Source organism: Capsella rubella, unplaced genomic scaffold (assembly GCF_000375325.1).
Source record: "Capsella rubella cultivar Monte Gargano unplaced genomic scaffold, Caprub1_0 scaffold_2, whole genome shotgun sequence".
NCBI lineage: Eukaryota > Viridiplantae > Streptophyta > Magnoliopsida > Brassicales > Brassicaceae > Capsella > Capsella rubella.
The window spans coordinates 7,218,204-7,235,819 of NW_006238922.1; the positions used below are offsets into that span (position 1 = coordinate 7,218,204).

The window sequence follows — 17,616 nt, forward strand, 5'->3', positions numbered from 1 at the left end:
TATTGTTGTTATTGTACTTATCATCATACTACACCTTCCTCAGCAAAATGTTTAAGGTTTAATTTTGCATGAATAATAAAGAAACTTAATATACCTTTTAGCATTTATTATATTATCAAATATGAATTGTTTCATTTATTTTAAATTAATAGAGAGAAATTAGTAAATATTATACAAAATTTGCAAGAAAAAACAAAATATATAGTAGGTAAACTTGATGGAGACAATAGACTCAACTTTGGGCTTTGTTGATTTTGATGATTATGTTGTAAAAGATTGAAGCAGGGGTATTGTTTTCACTCAAGATTAGGTCTCTCTACCTATGGCTTCAGGGCGTATTCACATTTGGCATATGCTTGCTTTTGCCAAGATATTTGGAGGAACTTTAGACCACCCTTGGGGAAATGCAGCGAGTGTCTAAATGAATAAATCTGGAAGCATGTGAACAAACCGTAATGAGGGATTTAATCTTGCAGTCGAGGGTAGTGAGATTATCCGTGAAGCTTGCAAATAGAGTCTTGAATTAGCTGATGCATGTGAAGTATGGTAACAAATCAAATTTAACTCCCAGCCATAGATAAATTAGATGGCCAGAAATGGATTAGTAATTCACGTTTGTTTTATTTATATGAAACATATTTTTCATTTAAAACATCTCTAGTAAAGAAAAATGTTTATTTGAGATCATTATACAAAATACCGTTAAAATTTAGAAGTTATAGTAATTCTTTGAGTTTGAGATTTGAAATTAAATATATATTATATTTAGGTTACGGCTGTATATTTAGATTTTTGACTGTAAATTTTAAGCTGTATATTATTTTTGTAACTGTAGATTTTATTGTTAAAGTGTTTTGGCTGTGGTTTAATCGAGAGGGGGGGGGAATAGGATTTGAACTTTTTTCGGAGATATCTCCATTAGGGTCAAAGTTCGGGCTCTATCTAGATTGATACGTTAGTTCTCAGGGAGAAATAGATCGTTTTCCCCCTTATTCCTTAACTAGTGCATTGACTAAATTTTTTTACACACTTCTGAAATCCATACATCCGCCCGTGTATGTTGCCGTCACATCTGAAAACACATGCTTCTCTTGTTTCAAACGATACAAACTAGATACAAATTATCATGTGGTTGACCACAAAAAAAACAAAAACAAAAATATATTGGATCTTCAATTACTAGTTGTGGAATCTTTTTGATATTGAGGTTAACAAAGGCTTAATGTTTTTACATCAATTTTCTTTTGGATTTGATCTTTGAGGCAATGTATTAGTTTTAAGTATATGGTGGATGGGAACTTATATGTAACACTTGTATCTGGAAAACCGGGTGGTGTCAATCGACACCATTAATTGTTGGTTTGTCGGTTTAAGTTTTCAATTGTTGGTTCGATTGGGATCGGTTTAGGGGAAAAACATAGGTCGTCAAAAGGAGTAGAAGGCCGTCGTTTTTCATTTGTTTCTCATTTTGGTCGTTTCTAAAGAAGAAAGAATGAGCAGAGAGTGTGAGTTTGATCTTTGGTGCCCTGGAGAGTGTTTCCGGAGAGTTTGAGGCTTGATCTTGGTGGTTCTAGTCTAGAGAAGGATAGATCCATCGTGTTTGGTATTAGGAGAGCCTGTTTTCGTCCATGTTGTTCCATGTTTCCTTGCTGACCATTCTTGTTTCAAAGGTGAGTGCAGGTGCAAGGCTTATCTAAGCGGTTTGATTCATGTTTTGGTGATTTCTATGATTGTTGATTGATTTCGTTTGCTTGTATGTTTTTTGGTGTTGTAGTGCATTTGTATGAGTCTTATGGAGTCTCTAATCGGCCGTGGAGGGCAAGGAAGAGGAGATCCGTCGATAAGAAGCGACTGGAGTGATGTTAGGGTTTTGATGTTGATCGACACCAGTGGTGGGTGTCGATCGACACCAGACTTATGTATCGCGAAGATAGTCGAGAGTGTCGATCGTCACCAGTGGTGGGTGTCGATCGACACTACTTGTCTGTTCGGGTTTTCTGTGGTTACTTTTAATAGAATGCTTGTTATTGTTGGTTATTGCTTGAATGTGAATTATGTTGCTTGTGTGTATAGCCCAGTAGTTAGGATGTGTGTCTCATTAAGTATTTCTGGAAATACTTATGCATCTCTTTCTGTCATGTAGGTAAAGGAAAAATGTGACCGTGGAATCAAAGCGTGGAAAGCGGGATGATATAGGGGTTTGTTGGTTGTCTTGAATAATGTTATGGAATGTTTAGGAATTGCTAGTTCTGGAGTTTAGAAACATGATAGGTTAATTATGTTATTTCGAAATGTTTGCTAGATTGATGGTTAATGCAATTGGTTGCTGGTTTGTGAATTTTATTGTCTTCTGCTGGTTTTATTTGGTTATGGATTGATTTAATAGTAATTACTGGTTAACTGGTTTTAACTGAAATTAGTTGAATTAAATTGGTTTAGTCCGATTTAACTAGTTTAAATTAAATAGGTTAATCCGGTTTGCTTGTTTTAAAAAAAAAATGGTCGGGTCTTTTCATTATCCCATACTGAGATGTGCTATATATATATTTTGAACCTTTTGCAACATTTTACGTATACGATCAATATGGCCACTGGCCACAGTGACTCTTCTCTGCAGTGTTAATATATAGAACCACCAATTATGGATGCATGTGTTGCGGTTTACGTACCCACACGAATTTAAAACCCATGGGAGTTTAGTTTTTCATAAGCAAGCTTATTTTGGATTCAGGGCGGGTAGGGTTACGGAAGAAGCGTGTCGTGGAATCATATGTGAAACCGTTTGTAATTATATGTGTTGGACCTAGTAGTAGTAAGATAAAATTTGTTATGAAGATATAAATATCACTTGCGATAAGATCAAATCAAAACCAGTTGGTGTGAGATCTAAGACATAGAAAAAAATAATGAGATAGTCAAAGTGAAAAGAAGAATTAGTAACGCTGACATATATATACTATGATCGTAGATAGAGTAAGACAAATATTAAGGTACTAATTAAAGTCAAGTAGACCATTGAAAAAATATGTATTCATACTTATATGATCAGTCGCTAGGTCATGACTGCAAGAAGTCGTATCTTGTTTTTTACAACTGAAGATCTTCAAATTAATCTAAGCAATTATATAAAACATGTAATTGTTTATTCTTGTAATAAACGAATCTTGTGACGTTTGAGAAATCGCGTTACTTATGTCATTCCTAATTAAAATATGTTTTGTAAATGACGTAAAAAAACAAATTATTGACTTGGCTAATTACTCTATCTATATATATTGGTCAATAGAGATGATCAAATATGTATGCTAAGATCGGAGAAGAAAAAAATGGGTTCAAAGAAACCATCACATACTCTTGCTCTTCTCTTATCTCTTCTCATTCTGATCATTTTAACTCTTTCTTCTCAAGTTATAATTGTCGAAGCTACAAGTCGCATACTCGGTAAGTATACTTATCTTTAGAAACTTGATAAGACTATCCACATTGGTTTGGTGTTTACAACACCCAATTTCTTACTTTTAATATTTCACATCATCTTCTCTATCTTCCACATCATAATTCAACACTTACATAATTTTTATACTCTACAATAGTTTTGTTTAATAAACTTACAACATCTACCCCACCATTTATATTTCATATTTTTCGTTTGATTTATGCTTATGTTTTTTGGGATTACATATTATGAATCACTATTACTATCAAATAAAATCAAAATAAGTAAATATTAAATAATTTATAAAATTCTTTTTTTTCTTTTTCTTGCAAAACTAGAAATCAATATTTGTTACATTTAATAAATTTCCTAAAATTTCTCCCTAATAAATCAAATATTTCTCCAACATTTTTATATGATCTTATTTGTTTTTAAATTTATATTATTACATAAACATATGTATCATAAAAAATATTATTTTTTGCATATGTTGCAATTTGAATTTTTAGAAACGGATGTATATTACTCAAACGATACAAAAATGGGTGTACCAAAGTATTATTGATAATTGTGTAGCACAAGTCATGTAATAGGGTTGGATAATAATTATATGTTATAATTGATCTCAAGTAATAGGGTTGGATAATAAATATCTAAAATCACAATATCAAATAAAAACAAAACACATGTTCTTATCTATATATTATCATATAATTAAATATATATACATCCATTCACTATCTGCCATGTAGCGCTATGAGACCCATTTTATTTGTTTCAACTATGTTGTAGTCATATCATCTTTTTTTTTTCTTTTTTTTCAACATACCATTGTAGTGATTCAACAACCGCTAAAAAAGTAGTCTTTAACCAGACATGATAATCAAACAAAGAAAGAAAAAAAATTAAGGAGTTAATTATGCATTTTGATGTTGCAGCAAACGGAAACCCCATCATAAGGACTCCACCATCAAAGTCATGTGGAGCTTTGACCGCATCTTGGAGTAAGTATCGTCGACCCTGTAAACGTCCTCTTCCAAGGACTCCATGAACTGCTCCTGCTTCTTACAACTCTCCATAATTATTTAGACCACAAGACACATTTTTATTTCTTTTTGTTTTGGAATTTTCGGTGGTTATGTGACAAAATATAATAAAGTGTATGGTTCTCTGATTGTGTTTCCCTTCTGAACGTCTAAATTAGTATATACCATACATTGATCAAATATACAACTACAAGGATAACTATATTAGACTCACTTTTTTTCTTTCAAGGAAATGAACTTGTATTACTAATAAAAAAATATTGCAAAAGTCAATCGGGTACAAAGTCTCAAATAATGGCATCGTTAAAGTACAAGATGTGGTGTCATAATAAAAAAGCAAATTTGTTTTTGACACTCATGGTCGACACCGAGCTCGACACTCGAGTGTTATATGGATTAATTTGGTTATATGGTTAAAAACTAAAAAAAATTGTGTCGAGTCTTTTTAATTTGGTATCAGAGCCCCTACGATTCTAGAGTTGGGTTAAATGGGTGGTTGTAATGTGATGTGTGAATTTCGTTGATGAGGAATTATGATGTGAATTACATCCTGGTTGATTTTATGTGTTTAATCAATTGTATGGGCATGAAGACATGATGGAGACCCGCCATCATGAATTCGAGCCCCAAGCACTGCAATTTCACATACAGGCTGCAGCGTTCCAGAAGCCGACGCGTGGAGTGCCCTTTGACCGCCCACGTGGTTAGTCCAAACAAACCGATAGTCTAACACGTGGACCCCTGCTCAGTCGAATATCCGATAGGTAACATGTGGACCCCTGCCCTGTCGGTAAGCGTTGGGATATCTGAATTACCAAAAGAAAAAAAATTTTAGGTAATTTTTTAGAACATCACATAAGATTACATGGTTGCAGGCAAAACACGTTTAGGAACACTGGCCAACACCAGTAAAACCACCACCATCCACCATGCTCCATGCTTGATATTTATTTATTTGGTCAGTACGTCTCAGTTAGAGATCTTGTTAACCCAATTTAAATAGGGGAAAATTAGCATTATAATACATTTTCAAAACTTAATTTGTGATATAGTACATTTACTATTCAAAATTGGATAAATATACAATGGGTCCACTATGTGAGATAGATAATGTGTGAGATAGATGAGAAAGTGGGGTATAGTGTAGTGGTGGTAAATTACAAAATGGTAGATGTACAAAAGGCATCCGTACAATTCATTTGTACATATAATATGTGTACAGTTTGATATGTACAAATACAATTGTACATATATATCATATTGTACAAATACATGTATAATACAATATAATAGTCAATATACATACAATTATATCTATACATATATCATTGTATATAGTTTTTATACATACATTTTTCTATACATATAATAAATATACAGTTTGATCTGTACAATTGTATTTGTACATATATCCTATTGTACAAATACGTGTACAATCGTTTACGACTTGTATACTAATATTTGTACACTTATTAAGTTGTACAAATGTACATATGTACACGTTTTAAGTTGTACGGATTAGATCTGTACACTTAGTAAATTGTACATATCTAAAATTAATGAAAATTATTTGTTATTATCAAATAAAATCTTCAAACAAAATGCATATCATATAATAGAGAAAAAAACATAGATTTTTATATATTTGAAACTTGTAAAAAAAAAAAATTTCATTAACTAGTATTTTAGTTTTTAGATTGAAGGGAGAATGTAATTAAAAAGAAAAAAGAAAAATAAATAAATATTAATTAAAATTCTGAGAGGAAAGAAAAATATAATTTAATTATATATTAATGGCATTGTTGTAAATAAGATGTTTTGGTGAGAATTGACAAGGCAAAAAAATAAAATAGCATAGTAAAAATGTGGATTTTGCTAATTGTAAATAGTAATTGTAGTATTTCTACAATTATGTTTCAAAAACTGTCTATTTCTCCAATTATTCCTTTAAATAGCCATGTACTGTTAATACTTGGCAATTTCGGAGACATTAAAGACTCTTTTAAAGTCTTCACTTTCTGTACGTATTTATTATGCTCTCTACTTTTAATATATATACAAATCATTAGCTAGTTGATATATAATATTGAAGCAAGAAAAATAATGGTTACAATGACATCGATCACTCGTTGCTCTTCTTTTATTTTTCGTTTCTCTCTTTGTTCTTCTAGTCGGAGGACAAGGTCAAAGGGTTCGTACCCCGGTTATGTCACGAATCCATGCACCACCTTCAGAATCACGTAGAGGTCAAGGTCGGTAGCAATTAGCAAAGTCCTATGTGATAAATGTCTTGTATCATATTATATCAAAAGTTATAAGGTCTCGTTTATGTATGTTATGAATGATAATATATATGGACATATTATCACTATTCTCTTTGGTTAAATATATATTTTAAGGGTGACCTTGTTTATATGTTATTTTAAGTCTAAATTTCCAAGTTAATTTATATATAACTTGACAAAGAAAAACTCGAATATTTGCGAAAGTTCTTTCTCAATGTTCGATTTTATGTTTTTAGGCTTTATAATATATGAAGAACACAACCTTCTTTGCCGGAAGAACAAAGGAAAAAACACTGACGTGATGATACTCAAAAATATACATCTTGCTCCTTAAGTATAAACTTCACTCTTGAAAATAGGAGTGTGAACGTCGGTGTTGTTATCATGGAATTGTTACTCACAAATACCTCTGAGTGAGATTGACTAAGCTTTCCAAGTCTAAGAAGTACCTCTGAGTGAGCCATGCAATACTCTCCAAGTATAGACCTGAACTGTTCTCACACTTATATTTGTTATTCATGGTGCATTAGAGCCATCCTCCTAATTCTCAACGTTCTTACTTCGATGATGCATTCTCATGTCAGCCATCTTCATGTGAGGTTCAAACTTGTTGTGTTGCTTTCACCCCACACCAAGTTTGCGGGGGAGTATTAATTAGAGCATCCTTAACATAAGGTTTTGAAGTGCCCAATACTATGAAACAAACAAGCCCATGTAACTAGGGTTCTCTAGCAAGATGGATTACTATATAAAGTGAGTAATGAACATTATTGTCTTTAACCCTTGAGAGTTGTTTAACTTTTACTTTATTAATCTAATTCAATTAGCGATGCAAAGTAACTTTTACTTTACTAATCTTCCATTTAACTTTGAGAAGAAAAAATTCATGCTTTGTTGGAAGTGTCGAGAAGATTTTTTACCCCCAAAAAAGGTGAAATCACAAAATGCTTTACAACTCGACTGAGTAAGAAACCTTTTGAAATAACAATTTTGACTGCGCAGACCAATGACAGACATTTGCAAGAATTACATTTTGCAAGAATAATGTTTATGCAAGAATTAAGTTTTAAAAAGGCAAATATGATATGGATTCTGGACCTGAAAAAGTTTTTGCTTACTATAATTTCTTGAATTGGTCAACAAGTAGCCTTGAACAGTTCTTTATTTTTTTGTAAAATCCAAAACTAAAAATTAAAATCTAAAATATATAATCAAAACCACTTAAAAATCTCCTAAACATTCATAGCCTTAATAAGTGTGGGTTCTGCACAGATGAAACAACAAGAGAGATTAGGAGAGTGGAGAAAACCAAAGAGTAACCTTACAATATTAAACTCGAAGCAATGAAAAGGATACGAGGACTATACGCAAATTATTTTTTGCAATCATATCATCGGACAAAGAAACATATAGAGGAAACCAAGATGAATTTATAATAGTCAATTTCTTGAATATTGGTAGTATATTTGTGACGGTTAAACTAAATACGAAACAATACACATCAACCAAGAGTATGAGTTTTTAATAAAAAGATGGCGACAGAAATTTATAAAATAGATTATTTAACTATTTTTGCCACCACTCTTTGTTTTTATAGCTCATACTCATATTTAATATGTCTTTCGTAAATAGTGAAAACGTCATAGATACTCTATCAATATTCGAGAATCGACTGATATAAAATCATCTTTGTTTTCTTCATATCTTTGGCTATCAACTGGAAATTATGTTTGTATAATGTATTTCTTATATTCGATATTGAGGAATGCCAAAGCAAGCATCAATAAATCAAATTAATGTTGTATGTTATTCTAAAATGTTTTGCAATTAAGTTAATGTGTAGATGCTCAAGAATTATACCAGAAAGAAGAAGAAATAACACACAAGAGATAAACTTACCAACGAAAGTGGCAACGAGACAGCTACAAGTGAAGGCTTGGAAAAATATGGTTATTCAAAAATTTCATATGTGGATCACAAAATATAAAAAAGACCATCAACCATTAAGAGATATTGCATAAAAAAGTAGAAACTAAAAATCTCTAAGAACTTACAAAAAGAGATTAGATCTTCCAGCAACCATTTTATTTTATATTAAAATGAACAATGAGACAATTTGGAATAGAACTTTCAGAGAGGAAATGTTATATAGAACAAATTATGTTGACTTTCCTTATTTCCAAAAAGGAGAAGTCATTTATTTAGACTATTCTTTTAATTTGAAAATTCTAATATAAACTTAGGTAAAACTCACCTACAAACAATACGTGCATAACTATAATTTTGTACAAATTATGTTTGAGTTAAAAATAAAATCATGATTAAATTCAACCGTGATAGTATATAGGACACAACGCCAATGCTTTTAAATATTTTATTATTATATATACATGTATATTTATTTATATTTTAAAGAAAAATATTTTTTTATATTTTATATTTTGATTCTTAGAAAACAAAAAACTTAGAAAGTTATTGATTCTAGGTCCCAGTCAAACTTTTATGAAGTAATAAATAAATTTGACAAGTCAAAAGTTGATTTTCATTTTCTCAGTCAAAAGTTTCTATTACTATAAAGTAGTAATAAATTTAATATGAAGTATAAACAGTAAACAAAATAATAATAAATTAATTTTCTTACCAAAATGTTTATATTAGGTCCCAGTCAAAATTTTATAAAGAAAAAAATAAATTTAATAGGGATGTTAATTATTATTTTTCTCAGTCAAGATTTTATATTGTTATAAGGTAATAAATAAAGTTGACAAGAAGGTAATAAATAAATTTAATAAGGATTATAATTATGTGGGAAACTATAATGCAGGGGTTCAGATAAAAGAAAAATTCAATATCCATTCCTAATAATATTTTATTTAGCTCTTTTTTTTACTGACATTTCTCTCCCTATATCTATGCTATAAAGTAGTTCATTGATTCATTATTTGTAAAGAGAACAAATCTTTCTTCTGATTTTGTTCTCGAGAAAGTAAAAATAGATGATGATAATTAATTTTCAATCGTCGCAACCACACACTCCTCATTTACAGCGTATCTCTTCGTTTTCCATTAAAATTCTGGGTGCTCATCACTATTCATCTTCTATTCTCTGTATTGTATCCTCACTCACCGCCGTTTGGGTTTTATCTCTTTTCCTCTACACTGTTACTGTAGCTCCGATCTCTTTTCCGGTGGTGTTGGGAGTGGAAAAGTGTTGATTGAGGGTCGTGGAGGTCGAAAGTCTCATGGTGTCTTAGTCTTTCTCTGTTGCGGTTCGGTAGCTGTTTGAAGACTGTTGCAAGATCTGCTAAGATTATGGAGCAAGACGAAAGTTCTTCGGAACCGCAATATTCGATAAATTTCAATTTATCGAATATTGAATAAGTTAGCATATGAACTTATCTTGTTAATATAAAACTTATTTGTATAACAACTATCTTACCATGTGCATACGATATTATGCATATTTTTAATATGTTATCTAAGAGGAAGAATTATCCGATGGTCATAAATAAAACTTTGGCTACTTCACTCAGAGACATGTGGATAGGAGAAAATCTTTAATTGATCGAATATTGAATAGTTTAGCATGTTAAATTTCAATTTATCAGATATTGAATAAATTAACATGCTAAACTTATAATTTATCGAATATTGAATAACTTAGCATACTAACTTAGCATCTTGATATAAATATTATCCGTATAATAACTATCTTACCATGTGCATACAAATATTATTCAAATATTTAAATATCTTAGCACATAATTAATCATTAGTATAAATAGTGTTAGCATTAATTTAACAGATATTATGTAACTTATCGCGATAATAATTTATTTAACATGTTAAAAAATAATTTATCGAATGCTAAAAATAAGTTTATTTAATACACATGTCCCTCTCGAATGCTATAAGTATTGTCAGAACAAGTCAGAAGGTTATTTATAAAATTTAACCTGACACTACACTCTTTTATAGCATATGTCAGAACCTATATATTTATTATTTAGTTAGCTTAGGGTTAGTTGTGTAAATTGGTTATAGGAGAGTAGGGAAAACTAATTTTTCACTTATCGATCATGTTTTTTTCGTTTTTCGATTATTACAGCACCTATTTTTAACAAGCCCTAATTATGTATCCAAAAATAGTCGTATATAAGTGTGATATATTTATCTATATAAATTTAAATTTAAAATCTTATTTCTTTATAAGTACATAATTTTTAATTTTGTTTAAATATATAGCTTAATTTGTTTGATATAAAAATTACATATATTTACCTAATTAGATGCTTCAAACTCTTTGTTTTGAAAATTTCTAGACGCTAGTCGAGCGGTCGAGTTTGCTATTTGCTAGTCAACTTGTTTCATGTAATTGTTGTTTGTTTGAGCTTGGTAATCTATATGTTCGTTTTTCTCTTTCAACAAGAGTAGTCTGTTTGTTTCTTGTTATTGCTTTAGATCTAATTTCATTTGTTGTAATTGATGTTTGTTAGAGCATAATTGATTTGCGTTTCTTCTAAATACTTGTTTTTTTTTGCAGGTGACAAGGAAGATTTCTCTCTTTACTGCTACCCCAGGACTTGGACTTGTTACATCACCATTGAAGGTAATCTGCTAGTTAACTTGTTTCATGTAATTTCTGTTTGTTTGAGCTTGGTAGTCTATATGTTCGTTTTTCTCTTTCAACAAGAGTAGTCTATTTGTTTGAGCAATTACACTTGTTTCATTTGTTGTGATTGCTGTTTGTTATAGCATAATTGATTTGCGTTTCTTCTAAATACTTGTTTGCTAGTTAACTTGTTATATTTTTGCTAAAAACATGACTATGCAATTATTTAACAAAAAATTTGAGTAGATGTATATTTTTTCTGCCAAAAGAAAAACAAAAATCTGTTGTTTTCGTCATAAAATGGTTTTGCGATTCCTTTAGTAATTAATGTTCATGTTTTGTGCACATTGTGGAATAAATATTTGTCATGATTCAAAGTCGACTCCTGGCCTTAGTTTTCGATCAACTATTTTGTAAAATAAGGAAATTAGATTGTGTATACTTTTACTCACAACTCCCCTCACCATGAATCTTGTACATACGAGATCACTAAAACATGCCCCTCCAAATGAATGGTAGAGTCCTCAATCATCATCACACGCGTCTATTGTCCATGAATCTTTTATACATAAAAAAGTCAATTTTCAAACTTTTGAAAAACATGAATTGTTTTTTAAAATACAAGAAATTACGACCAAAATCTTCCTTCAAATTCAATCTAAAGGATATGACGTAAATACATATATACTTAAATTGATTAATATGATAATTAATGGCATATTGACTAAAATCAGTAACATATAATTTTAAGTTTTAAGAGTCAATATTCTTTTCTTAATTTAAACAAGAACATTCTTAGTGTCATAATATTAAACAAGTTAGTGGCTCTGATTAGTTGATTTGAATTAGTCCTTGCTTTTGATTCATAATAACATTGATGATGGAAACACTCGATCATGACCTATATCTCCTATTAATATACTCTCAAGGTTAATTTATACAACGTAAGAAACACAAAAATTATATATAGACCAGTCGTCCAGCTTTATCGCTAAGAAACACAAAAATTATATGTACATGTATTGTTAGGTACAAGCTACAAGAAGAATGGGTTTGAAAATGTCAAGCAATGCTCTTCTTCTATCTTTGTTTCTTCTACTTCTTTGTCTCTTTTCTGACATTAGAGGAATTGAGACCACTCACCGAAGACTAGGTTAGTGCCTTCTTATATATGTTTCTTAACATCTTATATTAACCTAATTTATGAAACTAATATAAAGGATCAATTGTTTCAAATCATAGATGTATACCAACTAAATGTAGATGTAAATATTTGATATATTTTTTTTGGTACACCCATAAAACAAAATGTAACTAAAGAACAAACGAACTTAACGTAGAGTATAATTGTAAAGCTTAATTTTTCATTCACAGTTGCATGTAAAATGATATTGTGGTTGCATTTATTTTCATTCAAATTATTAAAATTTTCATGTATTGTTCTATATATGATTCTTATTCACCATTTATAACACATATATGATTCTTATTCACCATTTATAACATAAAGTCCGCATTATTGATCCATATATAGTAGGTTCATCTTGTTCATGCGGAGGCAAAGGAAGTGGTTTTTCACGAAGATCACATGAACGACCATGCCCACGTTCACGTCCTTTTCCACCTCCACATGCACGGTAATAAAGAAGGGGAAAATAAGATATCACAATTTCGATTTTCCTTAAACGCGAAATCGGTAGATATTTCCACTTGACCAGGGGCTTTCACCCGATCTTCCCCCGATTCTAGAGAGATTATGGTCCAAAGCCCAAACTTCCTAATTACCAAAAAAAAAAGATATCACAATTCTACTTTAGTGCTTAAATTTTTTATTTTTTATTTGTACATAGAGAAGAAATTGGTTTATCATAATAAATAATACTATTTAATTAATGATTATTACAGAAAATTAATAAAACTAAAACTAAATAAAATGAAGGCAACAAGAAGGATGGTTTTTTCGATGGTTAATACGTTTCTATCTTTTTACAATGGTTCCTCACTATCCATGATCGAGCGGTAGTACTATGTTACTTGCCACAAGGTTTGGACTATATAAGTTGGTATACCAAAACGAGTTACTTACTCTTACCACAAAACCAAATTATCCATTAGCACTTGGTTTTTCGTTTCTCTTTTTAACACCGAAGATGGTGAGACTTAAGCCTGAGAGAGGATGTTCATATGTTACTAATTTTTTCTTTAATATTTCTGCTATTTTAAAAAGAAAAAAAAAATATTCTTTCAAGTCGTTTTATTGTATCAAAACTAGTATTAATGTCCATGCATGGTCTTTTTTTATATTCAAAAGTCAATTTTTCAAAGTTTTGAAAACATGAATCATTTTTCAAACTAGAAGAAGTTTTTTTTGGGTTATTTTGCAAAATATCCATTGAAAATCCAAAAAACAAATTTGACTACAACTAGTAACAAACAAATTTTAATTGTTAAAGTCAATATAATATTTATTCCTGAAAAAGAAATATTGATGATGAAGTGCTCACGAAAGCAAAACTTTTGGTCCTATATTTTTAAATTCTAAATAAATATTCATTCTTACTTCTTAGCGCGTTATATCAAATGATTTAGACAAAACACTCGATATCGACATGTCCAAGAAAATTTATACAACGTACCAAGAAATTGCATGCAAAGAAAGTCACAATTGGATTATTAATATAAAAAGTTTATTAAACCAAAAAAAAAAAATTATATATATATATAAGAAGTTTAATTATCTCAATAGCGTATATATACACCGATCTAGTGTTATTGCTAAGAAAAAAAAAACTATATATTATACTTGCGTAGTTTTAGCCTTTTAGGTACATGCTAGAAGAAGAATGGGTTTAAATTTGTCAAGCAATGCTCTTCTTCTATCTTTGTTTCTTCTAATTCTTTGTCTCTTTTCTGAAATTGGAGGAATTGAAACCACTCACCAGAGACTAGGTTAGTGCATTTGGATTACTAAATATGCTACAACCAAATTTCAAATCATATTTTTGATACTCTCTCCATAGATAATTTTTTAGGTTTATGTTTTTTCTAAAATAGATGATTTTCTCTCAAATTTATGCAAAAATTGATTGTACTTTTATTGGTTTTAACAATTTATATTCTACAGATTGTTTTTTATTGCTTAATTTTTTTTTATGTAGATATTAAATAATGTTTTTATCTTAAAACTATCAAAAATTAATTATTTATTAATCTGTGTGCATTTACTCAAAAAATTCACCAAAATTGTAGGATATATTAAGTTTATTTTTTTTGCACATAAAAATTGTAGGATTTGTTTGTTTTCTTTTATAATTAGTTTAGTGTCATTAATTTCTAATATAAAGTTCGCATTGATCCTTAGTAGAAGAGCCTCCTATAGAACTAGCTGCATCTCCATCGTGTTCATGTGGAGCAAGTGCTGGAAGTGCTCCTCCGATACAACAACAACGTCCATGCCCACGTCCACGTCCTTGTCCACCTCCACGTGCACGCTAAACCCTACTAAAGAACGTAAAGGAGAAGGAAAATTTGTAATATCAAGTTTAATTAGCAGCCTCTTATTAAATTGAGATTTTGTAATATTCATATTAATGCTCTAAGTTAAGAGGGGTACTCGAAGTATGACAGTATTATTATATATTTCCTTGGATGTAAATTAATGTTCATGTTTAGCGCCTTTGTATTAAACAGGATTAGTGTGGTTCTTGATTTGAATTAGTCTAACATTTTGATTAAAATTTAAGAATAACACTGATGGTGGAAAATTTATAATCTATATTTACAAAAATAATATTTATAATTAACCAACGTTTTCTTATAATCCTATTTTCTTAACTAAGAAACGGCAAAAACAAGGTTCATAAATGGTTTACTTTATAAATTGTGTATATAATACATGGAGCGTTACGTTTACTTACGTACATGCTAGAATAAGAATGGTTTCAAAGAGGTCAAGCGATGCTAATCTTCACTCAAATCGTCTCGAGGGAGGAGGAAGAGAAAACATAGTTATACATAATTCACGTATTCCAAGAACATCCCCCGTAGGTAATATACAAAATGTAACTAAAGAACAAACGAACTGAACGTATAGTGTAATTGTAAAGCTTAATCTGTTATTCACAGTTGCATGTAAATGATATTGTAGTTGTATTTATTTTCATGCAAATTATTAAACTTTTCATGTATTGTTCTATATATGTATTCACCATCAATAACATAAAGTCCGCATTATTGATCCATATATAGTAGGTCCATCTTGTTCATGCGGAGGCAAAAAACCTTCTCGATGCCCACGTCCAAGTTCACATCGTTGCCCACCTTCACGTCCACGCTATTAGATTGTGGGATTCCAATTTAAAACCAATTGAACATGAGTGGAGAGACCCATATATCTTATATACTAGTCATGATCCTACTCAACTTCTAATGTGAGATATTGTATCCCTAATACGCCCCCTCTAGATGATGACTCTTTGGGCCATAGATTTCGGTATGTTCGGGCATAAATCGGTGGGCCAAATATGGGTCAGACCGATTGTGGATTGGGTTGAGTATATGCAGACCGGACTCTGATACCATATTAGATTGTGGGCTTTCAACTTAAAACCAATTGGCCATGAGTGGAGAGGCCTATATATCTTATATATTAGTTAGGATCCTATTCAACTTCTAATGTGAGATATTGTATTCCTAATACACGCTCTTGAAGAAGAAGGGTGTTTTTAATAGTTTGTTAATTAGATATATCAAACAATGTTTACCTTAAACCTCCAAAAAAATAAAATGAAGCCACCGGTTTTATTCTTTTTACATCTTCTCCTTGGAGTGTTCCAACATGATTGATTGAGCGGAATTCATATATTATGGTTTATTTTCTTGAGTTGAAATGTGAAAATTTATTACTCAAAAAAGTACCTTAAGGTGAACATGAAGTGGATTATTCTTGGGTCATCTGCAACAAAACGAAGTTGCAAGTGAATTAATAGCCAAGCGAAGTGGATATTTGAAGTGGCCATCAGCAACAAAATGAAATGGTTTTTTCTTGTAATTTTCGCTAGTTCGTTTGGCTACGGTAAAGATGAACATGATGAGAACATAACCGAAGTAAACCGGTATCAATTAAGATAACGATGAAACGATGAGAATATCATTTGTGATCTTATTGTTGTTAGTGGTTTTAGGTAGATTATGTTACATCTTCTATTCATGTTTATCTGTTAAATCTTCTATTCATGTTTATCTTCTTTATTTTAGGATTGCCCTTAACATGTATAAATACTCATAACATCTTATGATGAAATATATGGAGAAAAATGTTTAAAGTCTATTGTTCTTATAAGCTGTTGATTGGAACCTATCATAACATGCCTATGAGGTTATTGATTTTTTATCTAAGAAATAAAATAACTATGAAGTTAGATAATCTCCATATTGCGAATGAAGTTTGGAAGATAATGATTAAGTAGCAATCTGGATGGAAATACCCCATTATATATATATGATATGTACTTAATTACTTCATGTGTCACAAAGTTAAAAAAAAAAAGCTTTATAAGCCCGTGAAATAAGTACTTATCTCTTTTTATCTGTTTAATTGTAAATTAATGTTCATTCTTAGCTTTTTAATTTACTTATTTTTTGAATAAAATGTAAATATTGTACGAAAAAATACTTCTGTAAAACTAGCACAACGATTTTCATTAAACTGAACATCATAACTAAATAATCAGCTTAGATGTTATCTAGATGGAAATCAAGTGATCATACATCCATTAAACTTATCATCTTCTTGCTTTCGAATTGACAAAATTATGTTTCGAACTTGTTGGTCTAGTCAAAGGTGGTTGGACGTAGGTCCTGTTCGTTACTCCATTTTACATATTTCCTGGTGGATGATGCTTATTTTTAGTGTTAAACGAACATCATCTCTATAATTCATTTAGATGGTACATTTGAATGGAGAAACGAACATGGTAGAAACTTCACCGTGTCTTCGAAAGCACCTTAGCTTTTTAAATTATATAATAAATTATTTGTGACTCTTGATTTTTGATTCACAACAACGTTGATGGTGGAATAAGTCTTCATCCACAAATGTGTCGATAGAATAGTTTATACAACGTACCCAAAAAAACAGCAAAGAAAGTCTTAATTGGTTGGCGTTGGTTATGATCACTTTTTCTTCAATAGCTTGTTTTATAAACCGGTCTAGCTAGCTAGTATCTTGAAATATCT

The 17,616-nt window shown here is 30.5% G+C and overlaps 2 protein-coding genes across 2 annotated transcripts; both read left to right on the forward strand.

Annotated features, from left to right (window-relative positions):
* The first annotated feature begins 3,302 nt into the window (after positions 1-3,302).
* LOC17895045 lies at positions 3,303-4,686 on the forward strand. The gene is made up of 2 exons (XM_006301531.2): positions 3,303-3,441; positions 4,375-4,686. Exons 1-2 carry the CDS (start codon positions 3,303-3,305, stop codon positions 4,485-4,487), a joined length of 252 nt encoding a protein of 83 aa, XP_006301593.2. The 3' UTR covers positions 4,488-4,686.
* An 11,160-nt stretch (positions 4,687-15,846) lies between these two features.
* On the forward strand, positions 15,847-15,954 carry LOC111831973. Its single transcript, XM_023787861.1, has one exon. The coding sequence runs from the start codon at positions 15,847-15,849 to the stop codon at positions 15,952-15,954; it is 108 nt and encodes a 35-aa protein (XP_023643629.1).
* Positions 15,955-17,616: the final 1,662 nt, after the last annotated feature.